The following is a 15,879-nucleotide window of genomic DNA, read 5'->3' as shown; positions in this document are numbered from 1 at the left end:
GGCAACTGTATGCTAAAATTTCTTTGACTTTTAAGTAACGAGATTCTCATCTATCTTATTTAGATTTAGTGGTGGTGGAGGAAATGTGAACTCTACATGTAAAGGAAATCATGGTGGAATCAGTTATGTTAGGGTGTTAGGGACAGTCACTATGAGACATGCAAGCTCTCCCACAAGGAACAGTGGTAGAGAGATGGAGCAGTTTTTGTTTCATACTTTTACCAGCTGCCCAAACTGCAGGGTGGTATTACTTGCTCCTACTCACAGCAGTATTTTCATTCTTTCTCTTCTATTACAATCTCCAGATAATCATAGTATCCCATCACTACTCTTTCAGGCTTTGAAGTTGCAACCAGCAGGTACTAAACAGATGAGACTACAAAGATAATCACAGACAGACTCTACCCTCCAAAGTTAAATATATTATCAGCATGTTTATCTTTCCTTGTTTGAGGATCAAACCTACAGCTAGCCCTGTCTCACTTATACAAACTTGTCTCACAAACGGTAGTATCATGTGCTGACAGTCCAATAAATATAGCTGATCTGTACCACGAAAATGCAGAACATGCTTTCTCCACTTTTCTTTTATAAAGCAACTAAGAAAAGATAATTGCTTACAAGTAAGGGGTAATGTTTCACTACAGATGTAGAAACACCTAGCATGCACCCTGCAATTGGCAATTTTACAACTCCACTTTATACAGCAAAGTCCAAAATATTTATTGTGAGATCATATAAAAACCCACAGAATATATTTTAAAAACCCTGTGTTCAAGTAGACACCTAAAAATGAGTAATACGTTTCTTATTAAAAACAAACAAACAAACAAACAAACTTACTTCCTAAATCTCAGCTAGAGATGGAAATGAATCATTTAAAATTCTGTAATAGGTTTAGTGATGCCTTTTAGCAATATAAACACTTCTGGATGTTTGCAATGACCATACGAAGGGAAGGTCAGCAAGCTGAAATACAGAACACATGACACAATATGAACATACCTTTTGTGGCTACCCTGACGCAGTCAATTTTGGTTTCCTGTGTCAAATAAAGAGGAAAAAGGTCACATCTTGTGTTTCTAAGGAAAGTAAGTAATCCATGATTGTATTCTTAAAAGTACTGATAAAATGTCAGAGAAGTGTTAATTTAATGTGCCTCATTACATATTTAACTGCTTATTAAGCAACTTGGATGGGCTTTCATAATATGGACAAACACTGCCTGGGTATGGTATATAAATATTTCACTTAAGGTTTCTTTAACAGTAGAAAATATGTGAAAGATATTCACAAGAGCACAGGCAAGTGTTTAGCTTTTACTTTGGCAACACAATGACCTTGGAAGAGTTTTCTTTTTCTTGCAGATAATATAGTTTGAGGCATCATGCTAGACAATTTTAGAAAGAAAAAACAATCAATGGTGTTTCACATTTCTGCACTGTCAGTGCACTGTGAAAGAGGAACCATTATGGTTTCTGGCAGAAAACATTTCCAGGCTGTCAGCACAGACAGCCAAAGCTGATCAAGAATTGAAGGGCTCTAGGTAGATCTGTCCAGGAAATGAAAAACAATTCCAGGAAGAATTAGTCCGATGAAACATGATCTGCAAAGACCTTTTTACACACTTTTTATTTCAGTTCCATCTACTTATTTTTCTTTTACTGTTTGCAGAAATGGGGAGAAAAAGTGGTTTCTAATTCAGTCAGGGCAACCAAATGAGAATATGGGAGTTCAAGATGTTACAAACTAAGGTAATGGGACTGGACAGGCCAAGACAAATGTGCTAAAATCCACAGTCAAGTTTGGCTTAAACTTAGCAAAAGAAATCACAACACATTCCTCTTCAAAGCAAATTAAAAAAAAAAAAAAAAAAAGAAGCTAGTCAAACATACTGGACAGCTTTTAGATAGGAAGATAGAATGGTATTACACTACTTTGTCTACTCACTATTGACAAAATGTTTTTCCCTCTTTCCTGTAACATTTAATCATTAAGCAATACTGTATTAGGAAAAAATGTTATTTTTAAATTCAGTGTGTTAAATTTCACGGTTCCTTCATTTTCTCATTAGCAACTAAACTGGGCATCTTGCTAGTTCATAGTTCCAGTCATCTATTTACACCCAAATACTGTATAAAACCACAACTGCATAAGACTTACCCCATTGGCTCTGCTGGCAGCTTGAAAATAGATGCTGTAGCTCTTATGAGGAAGAAGAGGAGTGTTCCAGAAACCACTGTAGGTTTTGTTATCACCAATAGTAAAAGGCTGAGCAGCTTGTAAACCATTGGCTGGAAACTCTGCAGCAAAGTAGTACTGGGAATTCAGAAGCGAGGCATTCTGGAAATGAATGGGCACTGGGTAGCACTTCAGGATTTCAGTTGTCTTTTTGGTCCTCCGTGGACGTTCTTCTTCAACAACTATTTGATAGACACTAAGAGTGTAGAAAGGAAAGAACAAAAGAAACACACAGGTTGTTTTAAGACTTGGACAATCAACTCATTCTGAAACCATAATAGCATAGCAATATTTATGGGAAAAAAAAAAAAGAACTGTTAATAGGAAAGGATACAGGAAGAAAATGTCATTTTGATATTCAGGTGTATGGATTTGTGGAATAGATTCATGCTTTCAAACAAATTCATTTTGTTTTGGAAAAACAAAGTTAGCCATACACATCACAGCTTTTTACATAGCAAATGCACAGAACATTTTCTTGTTTGAACTCTTGTACAGAAAAAAAGCTTGCTTGATTAGTGCTATAGATTCCATTCTCTAAGCTTTTTATCTTGTCTAAATGAAATGCAATGAGTAGTAAGATAAAAATGAAGAAATAAATTACAATGAGATGGGAAATAGTATTTGTTTAACTGTTGACATTATAACTATTTATAAAAGCACACATGGAGTAAATTACAGTCTTTTAAAATTGTCTTTTAAAAAAGTCTTTTTCCAGTGGCATATTGACTGTTACTGAGAAAGAATAAAACACTTTTTGATGGAAGTTACTCTCACTCAGCAAAGCACTTTTATCTTAGAGATAACCATATTTTTAAGTGTTTCTGCATTCTGCAAAGCAAATCAGTTTGCATGTGAATTCTTTACTGTACTGGGACCTACAGGGAACAGTCCATCCCTCTCCACTGTAAAGGTGCTATGGACTTTCAAGCAAGACAAAGAAATTGTGATTTCTGCTGTATATGCAAACAGTGTAATCACTATAACCTTGCAGCTACTGTAAAATCCTGAGTCAGTGCTTTCAAATTTGTGAAGTGGGAAGTCCATGTCTCTAAAGAGGACCAGCTTGCAAGTTTACTGCTTCACTGGGGACCAGTGATTCTTAATTATTATTTGTCTCCTGGAATCTTTAATCCTGGTAAGCAAGTCAGTATAGGTAACTGATGTTAAAGCAGCAGTATGTCCACATTTTTCACATCATCTACATCTAATAACAATTTATGATCTCTCAAGTTAATAATTCATAAAAATCAGGGATCTCTGGGTAGGGTATGTTTCTTTAGGATGAAATACCCACATAGTCTTCTAACGTGTTCCCACTCAAGTCTTCTGTAGGTAGATGATTATGTTTACAGAAGACTGCCCAAAGTACAGGGACACTTGGGCTGGGCCTCTGCAGGTCTCAGTCTGGACCCAACAAGGCTTAATGGATTAGTCATATCACTGCACAGCTATGGCTATTCCCCTTCTGAAGGCAAATCTGGTTTAGAAATAAGAGAGAGGACTTTGTGCAGTCACCAAGCCAGCTCATAGCCTGTGAACTCCTGTAGCTGCTTGGGCTCTGCTAGATTCAAGCTGCTTTGAGCGCTGGCATAGAACTTTCCAGCTCTTGCGCTCTCTGGAGCCTTACTGACTCAGTGCACAACCAGACTAACACACTGCTTCTACCCCCAAGCTGCCTTTGCATGTTTCGATAATGCTGTGTGCTTGAATGACGTGCCATCAAGGGAACTGTTCAAAGTCAGGTTGGATGGGGCTTTAAGCAACCTGATCAAGTGGAAGATGCTCCTGCCCATGGCAGGGGTGTGGACTAGATGACCTTTAGAGGTCCCTTCCAACCCAATCCTTTCTGACTTCATGATTCTATGACAGCACGATGCTAGGTCTTCAGAGCCATCATAGCCGAGTATCACCAAGAGGCAGAAGAACGCCAGTTCTCTTGGCCTTCTTACTGTTCTTTTACTAGATCTACTGATCATGTTCAATAGACCCCGTTCACTACGTTTTTAAGATCTAGCATCTACAGTAGGAGATGCTGCACTTGCTACGCTCACAAAAATATGCCCAGAAACACTGAGAATGCTTAATACCTCTTCTTCTGACTGATTTAGACTGTCACCATGGATGAGATTTAGTTTAATGTTAAGACACTTAAATTCAAATGTCACCATGAAGATGTCTATACATCTGTAAACTCCCATTACAGTCATTGGAGAGCTATTCAGTATAGGGAAGAGATCTTAAAGACCTGACTAGAGAGGAGGCATCTACTTTTAGGTTAACTTAATTGTTTTCTAGGCTGTACTCCAATAACTAAATAGTCAGCTCACATGTAGACATCTACAAGTGGACACTTAAATTTAGATGTTTTAATCTAATGATAAACCCCCCACAGAAATCTAACCATGTATAAGTTTGGTATAGCCAGGGAGAGAAACAAATGTCTTGAGGGTCTACTCAGAGGTCACTTCTGTACATTTTGCAACTCTGCGCAACAAAGTCTACACATCTAGCAGAAAGATTTTTGTTAGTTGATTAATTCCATGCTGAGTAGTAAATGAAGGTCAATACATCACAACCTTTCTTTAATCCTGTGAGAATTGATGTGTAAAAACTAACCACGAAATATCCACATTGCAATCTTGTTTTTCCTCTTCCAAATCAATATTTGACATGATTATAGCAGTTAATTTTCTAGAACAAAACACAGTTGCTTAGAACTAGGATTCCAAGCTACTTTGAAAAGAGTGTATTGCCTCCTCTAATTATTAATTTACAGTGAATTTACAACAAATACCATTTGAAAATTCAAATGGAGTATTTGAAAAAAAAGGAAAAGGTGACGCAAACAGCTATTCTTGCAAGGTAGTGAAGTTGGATACACTTGCTTAATACCACAGCAAAGATAAGAATCCCTCAGTTTCACCAAAGCATGACAGATAGTAAACTCAGTTATTTGGATGTCACCTTGCAGAGAGTATTGTTACCTTTTTTATTGCAGCAGGACTGAATGTAAGAGGGATCTCAAACCAGACAAGGTAATATGACCTGTTTCAGTACTGGTTGAAATGAAGGTTCTTTTCATTTTTCATTTAGTGATTAAAGTTAAGACTGTAGATATTTTAATAACAAATCTGTCATTACAACGCTCCTTTTTCTCTGGCAAATTCATGTTAGTTATACTACATGCACTACTCCTTGTATATTACATTTTAAATGCCTGCCATCTATTCATCTTCAGATACATTAAAGAAAGAACTAAGTTGACTGGAGCAATTTCAAACTCAAAATGTCTTTTCATCCTTACTCCACAAGACAAATTAGATTTGCAAGCATCTAGACCTCAAATCTATTTGCTCTTTAATAATTTAAGCACTGAAAGGTCAAGCAGCTCTTTTCTGTTCCCTTTTATCAAAGTCCAAGTGCTAATGAAAAATAACTAAATCCTGTCTGCTGCCCAATTTTCACACACTGCTGTTTCTCTGATGTAAATTAACACATTATAAGCACCTGGGTCAATGGAAACCTCACAGAACTTTGAGTGATACGTTTTATATTTGTACAAATGAGATCATCTTGCTAATGAATTTTACAAAATTGCCCCAATTACAATTATAATCCAAAAGTTTCCTCTAATTCTTACTACTAAAATTGCTTTCTTTAGTAACTACTGAATTGCCTACTCTAAAAAGGGTTCAAGATTATCAATTGAGCTAGCACTGCTCCATGACTGTATTATTGCTCTTAGGTATTAGTCAGATTTCCTGCTTGTTTGAAGTTGCATTGTTCCTTTTCCACACATCTATATTTCAGAGAATAAGTCTTCCTATCTGTAAGCCAAAAAATAAAATCTACATTACAGTGAAAGGTATCAAATCCATATTGGCTATTGGTAGAACTTAAGATTGCCTTTCTGAAAGAAAGAAATGTAATTTAAATTTAATTCACACTATGCAGTTCTACTATAGTATTCCAAAGCCTTGGAAATTGAATCTACTTATACAGACGGAACCTTACTGTTGCATCAAGAAAGGAACACATGGGTATTATTTTTAACTCTAGGATTCAAGTATTTCAAATTTGGGGATTAAATATGATGTCTGGGAAAGGAAAATGTTGATGTAGTTTTTAAGTTACTTATTTTTAACAATTCCAAAATTAAATGACTATCCAGAGATACAAATCTGAACATGATAAGGACTTTAAATTTTGTTAGAAATTAGGCTTCTCAGATATTTACTGAAATTCGGTTGCTTAAACTAAAATGGTCTGTGAATGTCTGCTAAATATATTGGGGGTTTTTTTCAGAGTGGAAAAAGACACATGAAAAAAGAAAGAAGACGTTAACACAGCAATCAAAGATGTTAAGAATAACTAGACAAATCAACAAAACAGTTCAAAAGAAAACTTAAGTGTGTAACTGTTCTTAAGTACATGAGATGATGGGGTTTAGTAACTTGTTGATTCAGGACATTATTCCACACTATTGGAATGCAGTAAATCAAATTTTTATTAATCAAAGCCTCATTCAAAGTGACAAAGTAATTTTCTCAAGAAGGGCCTACTGCATACAAGCATGAACTTCAGGATTCTTACTACAGAAGCTCTTCACCTGTACAATCTAGGTATTTATCAATTGAAACTTATGAATTTATAATTACACCTCCACCAAAAGTAATTCCAAATTGAAAACAAAGGGAAACATGCTTGATTACTTCATTATTGAAATGTCAAGTCTATTTTTTCTCTCTTAAACAGTCTTGATGCTTCACCTAACTGAAGCCATAATTTTTTTACAAATTATTTTACAGAAGGAAGATGACCTAAGGATCTGAATCTAGATTAAGAGCATTTACTAGTCTTAATACGACTAGTGTGTGTGTGATCTTAGGCAAGTCAATTAAATATTTTGTGTCTTGGTTCTCCAGCTGTAAAATGAGAATGGGAAAGTTTCTTATTGCCTCTGGCCTGCTTCAACTGTTCAAAACTAAAACCTCTTCAAGATCTTTTTTATTATCCATGAAAAAATAGTTGGTTTTTTTCCTAGAAAATGTAAAAGCCTGCAAAGCTGTTAAACTCCACTAACAGTGCCCTCATCAGCTATGTATACTGTTGGGCTACCTTTGCAGACTGTTATGGTGACATTGTAGAGCTTAATTTGAAGTTTTCTGCTCATTGTAGTAAGTCTCCTAGTCTCGTGCTTTATTATAAACATATGTAAGTGGCACTTTTTAGAGATCTATTTCTGTATCTCAACTTGTATGCTTGCTTTGTTTTAATGCTAACAGATTCAAGCAACAGAATAAACTTTAATCTACACATTGACCATTACTTCAGTCGCTTATTCCCATAGCCCTACTTTATCTATATGCTAGAATCACATCGCTGCATTCTTCTACTAAAATACTAAAGTTCCAATAGATGGCAAGATTAAGAAATCGAAACCCAACCTTATTATCTCAGTTTTATGTCCATGAAGAACTTGATTGCTCAAACTGTAACAGTCTATAGGGTTCCTACAATTTCAACAATATTTGTGTAGACACTGAAAATTCTATTGTACAGCCATTTAATCCGTGACCATTTTATAAAAAATCAGTTGTTTTGTTCATGTTTTGCATTCAAAGTTTCATATATCTTTTCTCATCATACATTATTTAATAAGTTTATCATTTAATACTGCTTCTTTAAAAAAAGACAACCCTTGGACAATTTTTTTCTATAATTACAGCATAACGTCCTTTTCATCCTTGTAATCAGTTGTCTCTGATGTGTTCATAACATATCTACATGGATTAACATTGGAGATTTTGATCTATTTCTTCCTGCCCTTATATTGCACTAGGTTCTTGCAATTCATCCTGTAACTTAAAAATTTTACAGTACTAGAAAGCATACGTAAACCGTATCTTGAAACAGAAGATGGAAATTACTCTTTAAAGGACAGGAATTTATAATTTACGGTTGGCAGGCAAATAGAAGACTACAAGAAATAGCCACTAACTCTCCTCCTACTGAGCAAGAGTCTATATATTTATTACAGGTGGCATTGAACAATTCCCTATTTATCTGGTGTCTCACCATCATAGCTACACAGGCTCTGCCAATGGGTCAGGAGTTCCAGCAACACATAGTATATAATGAATGAAATATACTCCATGTGCAGTCACTTTCAGTACAGATGTGAAGCCACAGACCCAGCTGAAGAGTTAGTCCTGTCCCACTGACCGCTGTAGAATTTTGCACATTTTGTCAAAGAGGGAAGCACACACTGTTCAGTTGTGTTTTCTCTGCTTATGGTCTCTTAAAGAAAGACCATTGCTACATTCAAGATCAGCTTTTCTAGGCTGAAAGAAATAGATGCAGTAAGAATTTTTCCTGGGGAGGGTATGGTCACAGAACAAGGGCAGCTTGAAACAACATAAAATGGATAGTTTATTTGGGAGGGGTCACTTTTCTTGTCCAAGAATTAGAAATAACGCAATCTGTATGAGTTTGGAATTATTCTATTTTTTTTTCTGAGTGAATTGGCTTTGTTACAGGTGAGATAGGGATTGATGCCTACATAAACTTGGGAGTTCATGGCTTAGTAGAAAAAACAGGGTGTTTTTGATTAGCAAAAGGACAAATGAGTATGCCTACTAATGATGGAGAAGCCTCTTCAAGCTAGTCCCCTCTATTTCATGAACTATTTCTATTTTATTTGAGAGATTAGAGATTTTCTGGGCTTTAAGCAAAATACAGCCTTGCCTTTTATAGCTTCTAAAATGAGAAAAAAAAATGAAGACGCTTAAAAAACCAAATACTTGCATGAACATAAGGTTCAGATATGAAAAGACTTACAGTAAAGAAAAACAAACAGACCAAACAAAACCTCCAAATTAAGGCTCCTGTACCAGTGCCAACAATGATGCAAGTATCGTTAAATAATATACTAGGATCTAATTATAAAGGGAAAAAAGGTGAACTAGGCAATATTTCAAATAATATTGGCAACAGAGAAGCAATCAAAATTCTTGCAACTGTTAACATTTAAGCACTTGATGTAATTGTCTTTTCTTTTTGCGAGTGAAGGGAGTCTTAAATCCCTGTAACTTTTTGTTTACATCTTTACTTGAAGTCTGGAGGTTTTATGCAAAGAAAAGTTCATCGATCTTTGGCAGGTGTCTAAGTCTGAGGGACAGCTGGTACTTCCAAAATGTAGGAAAGGGACTAAAGAAAGAAAACACTTTGTGGTAGTAGCTTGTTGAAACTTGAATGGAAAGATTCTACTTCCACACCTGGCTTTATTTACTGGCTTTGCAAGTGAAGTGATAAGCCTGGTTACATTCTCCAAGGCAGGATCTCTCTTAGTTCTCAGGAAGCACAGTTACTGGCACCTGAAATTCCCAGCCCATGGGTAAAGTAAAATCGGAGAAAGCCACAAATCTTTCAGAATCAGACCTGGAGTGAACACAAGAGGGACTAATACACAGTGTCTCCATTGGCATGCAAGGAGCCCTATTTCTCAGATCAATCAAAGCAGAAATACCTAAACAGCTGTAAAGGAGGAGATAAGACAGCCCATAGAGACAGTCCCAAATGTAAACTCTGAGGTGTTGTAATAAGCTTTATCTTCACAGACCCAGTCCATCGGGGAATGGTACCTGGTTTTTAATGTAAAACTCCTAAGCTGCTTTGTGACTGCCCAAGTCTTTCGTATGGACAGGCTCAAAGACTTAAAAGTCAGTATGTACAAAGGGGATTTTCTGGGAAAAAATACATCCAAGAAAACCTCTCCTTAGAGTTCCTACAGATTTATACAGAAAATCCCAACCGTTCTTATATGGGGAGCATTATGTCACTGGAAGTTAAAGATATTTTGCTTGTTCTTTCCTCCAGCCACAGTCATCAGGGAAGGATATGACAACACATGATTCCTTTGAGAAGGAAAACACTTGCTATATAGTATCTTAACAGCAGAAGAGTCAAATGGGCTGTGACAGTAGTAAAGCAATGGCACCATAAGTTTGTCATGGATTTAATTATTTTTTTTTTCCAAACACAGAAGAACTGATAAATTTCTCTTTTGCATGTCTGGACTTTCTAGGATGTTTAGGAGACATCAGAGCCTGGGCTCCAAAAATTCAAACAAGAAAATCTGAAAGAAAGGAAAAGGAGACAATGACGCACATTCCTTCCACCTCACTGTGGTGAGATGGGTGCCACCTAGTCCTGATGACACAGTGTATTTAATTTTTTGCCTTACTTCCTATTATACAGATTCACTGTTTTACAGAATCTAAGCACGCTACATCATGGGCAGAGAATGTTCAGCTGATCTTCAACCTTATAACGGCATATATATAATGGCAGGCAATCATGTACCATTCACAAAATGCTTGTGAAACTTTTCTGCTTTTAGATTCAGTTATCATAAATGATGACTCAAAACATAACAGTTTTGTTGGTAAATAAATCAGAGCACATATGTCCCTTTGTCATTTTGAAGGTAAATTTTTTCAATATTATTTCTTCTGCTGAAAAAAAAGTTCTATAATATTGCAGGTCACAAAAACCTTATGATCAGAAACATACTTTTTCTGAACCACTTACAACCTCTCTGTAACTTGTGCTCTCCGTACTTAATATGGATTTATGTATTTAGTTGCTTTTTCTTCACTCATAAATGTCAAGAAAGTATGCAGACTTTGTACATATTCTGTAGTCCTGCACAGAATAAAGTGAATGCAAAATGAAAACAAAATTAAACATGCTTACAATGGTACTGTTTCACACTGACTTCAAAGTTATTTTCTACAGGTGTAAGTAATACAAGGCAAGAGAGATCTGGCCCCATATTTTTAAATTCTCTCAGCTGTTAACTGTGCATTTACTGTACAGGCTAAAGACATATTTGATTATAGATCTGCCCTAATGTGCTCCATACTATATGAACAAGATCTAGCTACTAATTACAGACTGCAAGTGACAAGATAAGAAGGGCACCAAATTTTTTTATTTTGTAGGAAAGAAATGTTTAGAATGAAGAGACTGTAAGGACACATTTAAATAGTTTTAGTTCACAGGTAATTAACTGTGCATGTGAAAAAATAAAGAAAAACTGAGCAAACAAAACCAAAAAAAAGATTGAAATATTTAAAAACACAGAAAGCTACACAGGGTAGGAATGTAGAGAAGGAAAGAAAAAAATAGAACAAAAAATGTACTAAAAACAGGTTGAGATGTACCATCACCTTTGATAAACAAGAAGCAAAAGAAAAAGTAGTAGTAAAAATATAAAAGAAAAATTATGTCTATCTAATATGGATGTACTTTAAACAAAGCATTTTTAACAACTTGGGTACTTTTCATGGTTCATGGTTTACATGCAATATGTTTGCAAAAAAATTTTGATTTCATAACTATTTTATGAAACCAAACACCTTTTACAAACATATTTCATGTAATTTATAAAGTTACTGTATTTCATAATATAGTTATGAAATCGCGGGGCGGGGCGGGGGGGGGGGGGGTGGGAGGGGCAATTGTTTATCCAAAAATGACTGCTGCAAGATGCTTCTCTGCTAATATCTCTTTCATATATATGGGACAACATTCAATTTACATTGATGTGGTACTGGGTTCTTTACATGTCATTTGAAACAGAAGATGCTTCAAAGCCTTATAAATAGACTAAGACGCTATGAGTTTTACAGCAAGAAGTTCAGAATATGTACCCAAGAACATGCCGTAATCCCATCATATTCCACATGTCATCTGCGATACCCAGCTCCCACCCTCAATATGCTCAGCTCCTTTTAGTATCTCCCAAATATTGGCTGGAAAAGAGGCAACACATGCTGTGTGGATGCTTCTGGGCTACACGTGGGCTTGCTGGTGCGTGAATTGTAGCTGTCTACTGATGGACCAAATGAAATGAACCAATTAGTTCATGCCGTAACACAGCCTATCCATCATAGATGCTAATCTGGGTCTTTCCACTGTACCCAGAGACTCCAAAATGTGGGAGAAACTTACAATTTATGCAATATTTAAACTATTTCATATGCACTTGAAAATTTCCAATATTAATTAGGGAAGGAACACATAGACATAAGCTTTGTTTTCTTAGGAAAACATCATAAAATCAGGTGTAAACCTTAACTTAATTATGTTCCAGAAAGTTTAATTATTATCTTGGATATATTACATAGCACACACAAGCCAAGGAGTATTTCCTTTCTTCATTTTGCAAGTGAACAAGTTTTATTCCTACTGAGTGTAGGGGCTCAGTCCCTGTAGACACCAGATACTATTGATCTCTCTCCACAAGGCTTTATGCTCTTAATTTAAAGCCCAAGCAGCAGTATCACTAACTTAAATGATGCTGGTCTAAACTGAACTAACCTAAGGCTTCAGATTCTCCAGGGCTTTGAGGCTGACTTGACTACAGAGCAGAATAAAATAGGGATGCCTCCTATCTCCTTTGTGGTTTGCTCACAATATGGCTTTAAAACGAATGAAAACCAGGGATGGATTATAAGGATAATAATTCCACAAAATATTCCACAAAGCCATTATTCTGAGATCTTCTGGTGAGCAACATGTAAGAGGTGAATAAAAAAACCCCAAACCAACCTCTTCATACGGTTAGCTATACATACATCTGCTTATTACAACACTACCCACCATTGCCAAGTTGTTCACAACCATACGTAAATGACTTTTCCTCTTTTTCTTTAGAAAGTAAATATGCTATATGCATTTATTTTATTTTTAGACAAAGGAGTGGAGAAAGCATGATTTGCAGAAAGCTACAGAAGTTGTCCCTACCCACACCAGAAATAAAACTGTTTTCTCTTCTGCATTAAGCCCCAGTGCTCTATCTTCTAGCCATCCTTCCTACCACAGTAAGACTACAGTTTTCAGTAACCAGAAACACACTGTAATTCCCCCCCTGGCCATGTGAAGAGGCTTAGCTCCTCTTCATCTCTACAACAGAGCTCTCCCTTGGGGAAGGCAGGCCTACTCATTATCTGGGCAACTTTGTTATGTACAAACAAATAAAAATAATAATCATAAAAATGTTGCAGAGAGATGTTTCAAGAGGCTGTTTCTGTTGTTACCAAAGAATTAACAGACCATTTCAACTACAGGGCTGCCTCTACGCTATCCTGCTGGTGAACTCTGTCTTGAGTATTCATTTCCAGCAATCATCTATTCAAAGCAGGGAGGGAAGGAGGGAAAGGGGGAAGGAGGAGGAGCATGAGAGGGGGGTGAGGAGAGAGAGTGGCACAGAGGAAAAGAGGACAAACAGACAGGGAGAGGCAAAATGGGAGGGGGATTTCTGTAAAATCCTGCCTGGAGCAGGAATGTCAGTCCCAAATTATGTGGGAGGCTTTTATAAGGAAAACCACTGATCATCAAAGTTATCTAGGTTTAGGAAACATTGCTGTCCAATCTTGTTTACTGTTATTTATATGATAAGACTGCCTCCATCTTCAAAATTTCTACTAAAACACCTTATTTCAGCCAAAATAGTTTAGAGTATCAAAAACCCCTCATGCTGCAGTGCGGTGAAAAGAAGGCATTTTGGTTTATTCCATTTTAAAGAAAAAATAGCATTATCAATTTAAATGCTCAGATTTTTACATCTGTCATGCTGTGGAGGTGCTCATGCTTAGCAAGGCTCAGACAACAGTGACTAACTGTGTAACAGAGTGTGTAACTCCTAGTAAAAAAAGCATATGACCTAAACTGTTGTTGCTCATAAAATATAATAATGAAAACAGATAATAGCTGGTCTTGCACAGACAATTTTTCTTAGATGCCACGTTTGATATAATAACAGTGTTGAATATTTCATTCTTGTAACTTTAATTTCTCTTTGTCCTGGTTTGATCAAGATAAGATCAGTCCTAAATTACTTTGGAATATTAGCTGGGTACCATGAATGTATTTTGTATTCTCTCAACCATAACTCATTACGTGAAACTTGCTTGGCATCAGTAAGTCACAATTGCTTGTGTGTGTACATGTATGTGGGAGTGTGTGTGTGGCTCAATACCCTGCTGCTAGGCTATTTAGTGATAAAATCTGATATAATAAAATATTAATTACAGCTGAAATGTTGGGTGAGAAATATGAACTCAATTACAGTCCCATATTGTGAACAAAGGGCAGGGTGAAAAAATCCTTTAGTTATAGAGGTTTGGGATAATAAAAGAACAACTAGAACATTAGATTCAAGCTGTGCGCTCCCTAAAAGGCCACCTGTTATTAGTCTTCACATCAGGCATAGAATTTCAAGTAAATTAGGTCAAGATGAAAGATTTTTGCTGCTGATTTTTTTGACTTAACTAATTTAAAGATTTTTTATCTGAGCATATTTTTCTTTGATGTCATTGCAATTTAGTAATTAGAAATTTGTAACAAGCACAATGTCACAGCAATTATAATTAAAGGTTAGATATCATACACAGTATGCAAAATGATCACCTTATATGGTATAAAAGTCGATAAGAATTAGCAGTTGATTCTAAGAGTCTTTGTTTCAGTCAGATTGGCAGTTTCTCGGCACCAGACTGTAGCAGATGTGGTCCTACTATCTTAGAAAGCCTTTTTTTTTCCCCAAAAAAATACCAGCAGTAAAATATAAATTATTTCAAGCCTTCTTAATAAATAATTTTCTGTTCATCTGTTTGATTTACCTGAGTGTGGAGTCAGATGAATTACCAAAGACTTAAAATGTTACCAGACTGTAAACAAGCACAACAGGTTAGTTGTTTGTGTAGACAAACAAAACAAGTTAGTCCAAATCAAATAATATGACCTTGAAATCCTATGCATAGTTGTTAATCATAAGAACCAAGCGATCTTATGTATTGTTGCAGGCTAAAATGTGCCATTATATCATAAAATAAGATTTTAATTGTCTGAAGAACTATGCAACAGTGATTTCTATTTCTACGAATTTTGCTGAAGCTATGGCAATATATTTTGGTACCAAGCCAGAAAACATACTTTCAATGAATTTACATTTAGGATACTTGGAATGATCCAAAGACCATTTCAAAGCTTCTTAATAAGCTTTATGTTCTTTGCTTAATTTCTTTCTAAAAAGAACACAGAAAAATGATAAGTTCATAAATATGAGATAAAAATATCTTGGTACAGCGACTGAGGTGCTTTTATAAGCCATTATTACACCATTTAACGCAGCAGTTTTCAGGTTGCCAAGGCCAATTCATAAAACAACCGGAAAGCATGGAAAAAGGAGTAAAGTCTTGTCAGAGACTGAAAACAATTAAAGAAAGCAAAACTGTCTAAAATAATTTAGTTTGAAAAAGAACGAAGTTAGAGGGGATCTGAAGGAAATATTCAAAACTGAAAGCCATGGCAGAGCTGGCTGAACCTTTCTTTTCAATCTGTCAGAGAGAAAGAAAATATTAATGCACAATGGTACTGAAGTACAGATCAGTGAGGAAGAAACAAAAGGAAATTCCAGGAGTCTGAACACATGCAAACAAATATGCAACAACCTGTGAGATCACACAGCCCATCTTATCAGAGTCACTGGTAGCATTTCTGAGAGTGTAATCTGACTCTCTGATAGTCAATGAAAGCACAGTACTGCTTGCAAATTGTATGTCTGCT

At 35.9% G+C, this 15,879-nt stretch overlaps 1 protein-coding gene across 9 annotated transcripts in view; it reads right to left on the bottom strand.

The window, feature by feature from the left end:
• PTPRM (protein tyrosine phosphatase receptor type M) overlaps positions 1–15,879 on the bottom strand; it is a 482,101-nt gene that overhangs the window by 180,252 nt on the left and 285,970 nt on the right. For all 9 annotated transcript variants that reach the window (XM_055799826.1, XM_055799827.1, XM_055799831.1 and 6 more), the window contains exons 12-13: positions 2,164–2,437; positions 1,006–1,042 (exon numbers count right to left, since the gene is read on the bottom strand). In XM_055799826.1, the coding sequence (XP_055655801.1) occupies positions 1,006–1,042; positions 2,164–2,437 (311 nt within the window). The remainder of the gene's footprint in view (positions 1–1,005; positions 1,043–2,163; positions 2,438–15,879) is intronic.

The sequence above is a fragment of the Falco peregrinus genome, chromosome 3 (genome assembly GCF_023634155.1).
Source record: "Falco peregrinus isolate bFalPer1 chromosome 3, bFalPer1.pri, whole genome shotgun sequence".
Lineage (NCBI taxonomy): Eukaryota > Metazoa > Chordata > Aves > Falconiformes > Falconidae > Falco > Falco peregrinus.
This window is presented reverse-complemented; position numbering and strand designations above follow the sequence as displayed.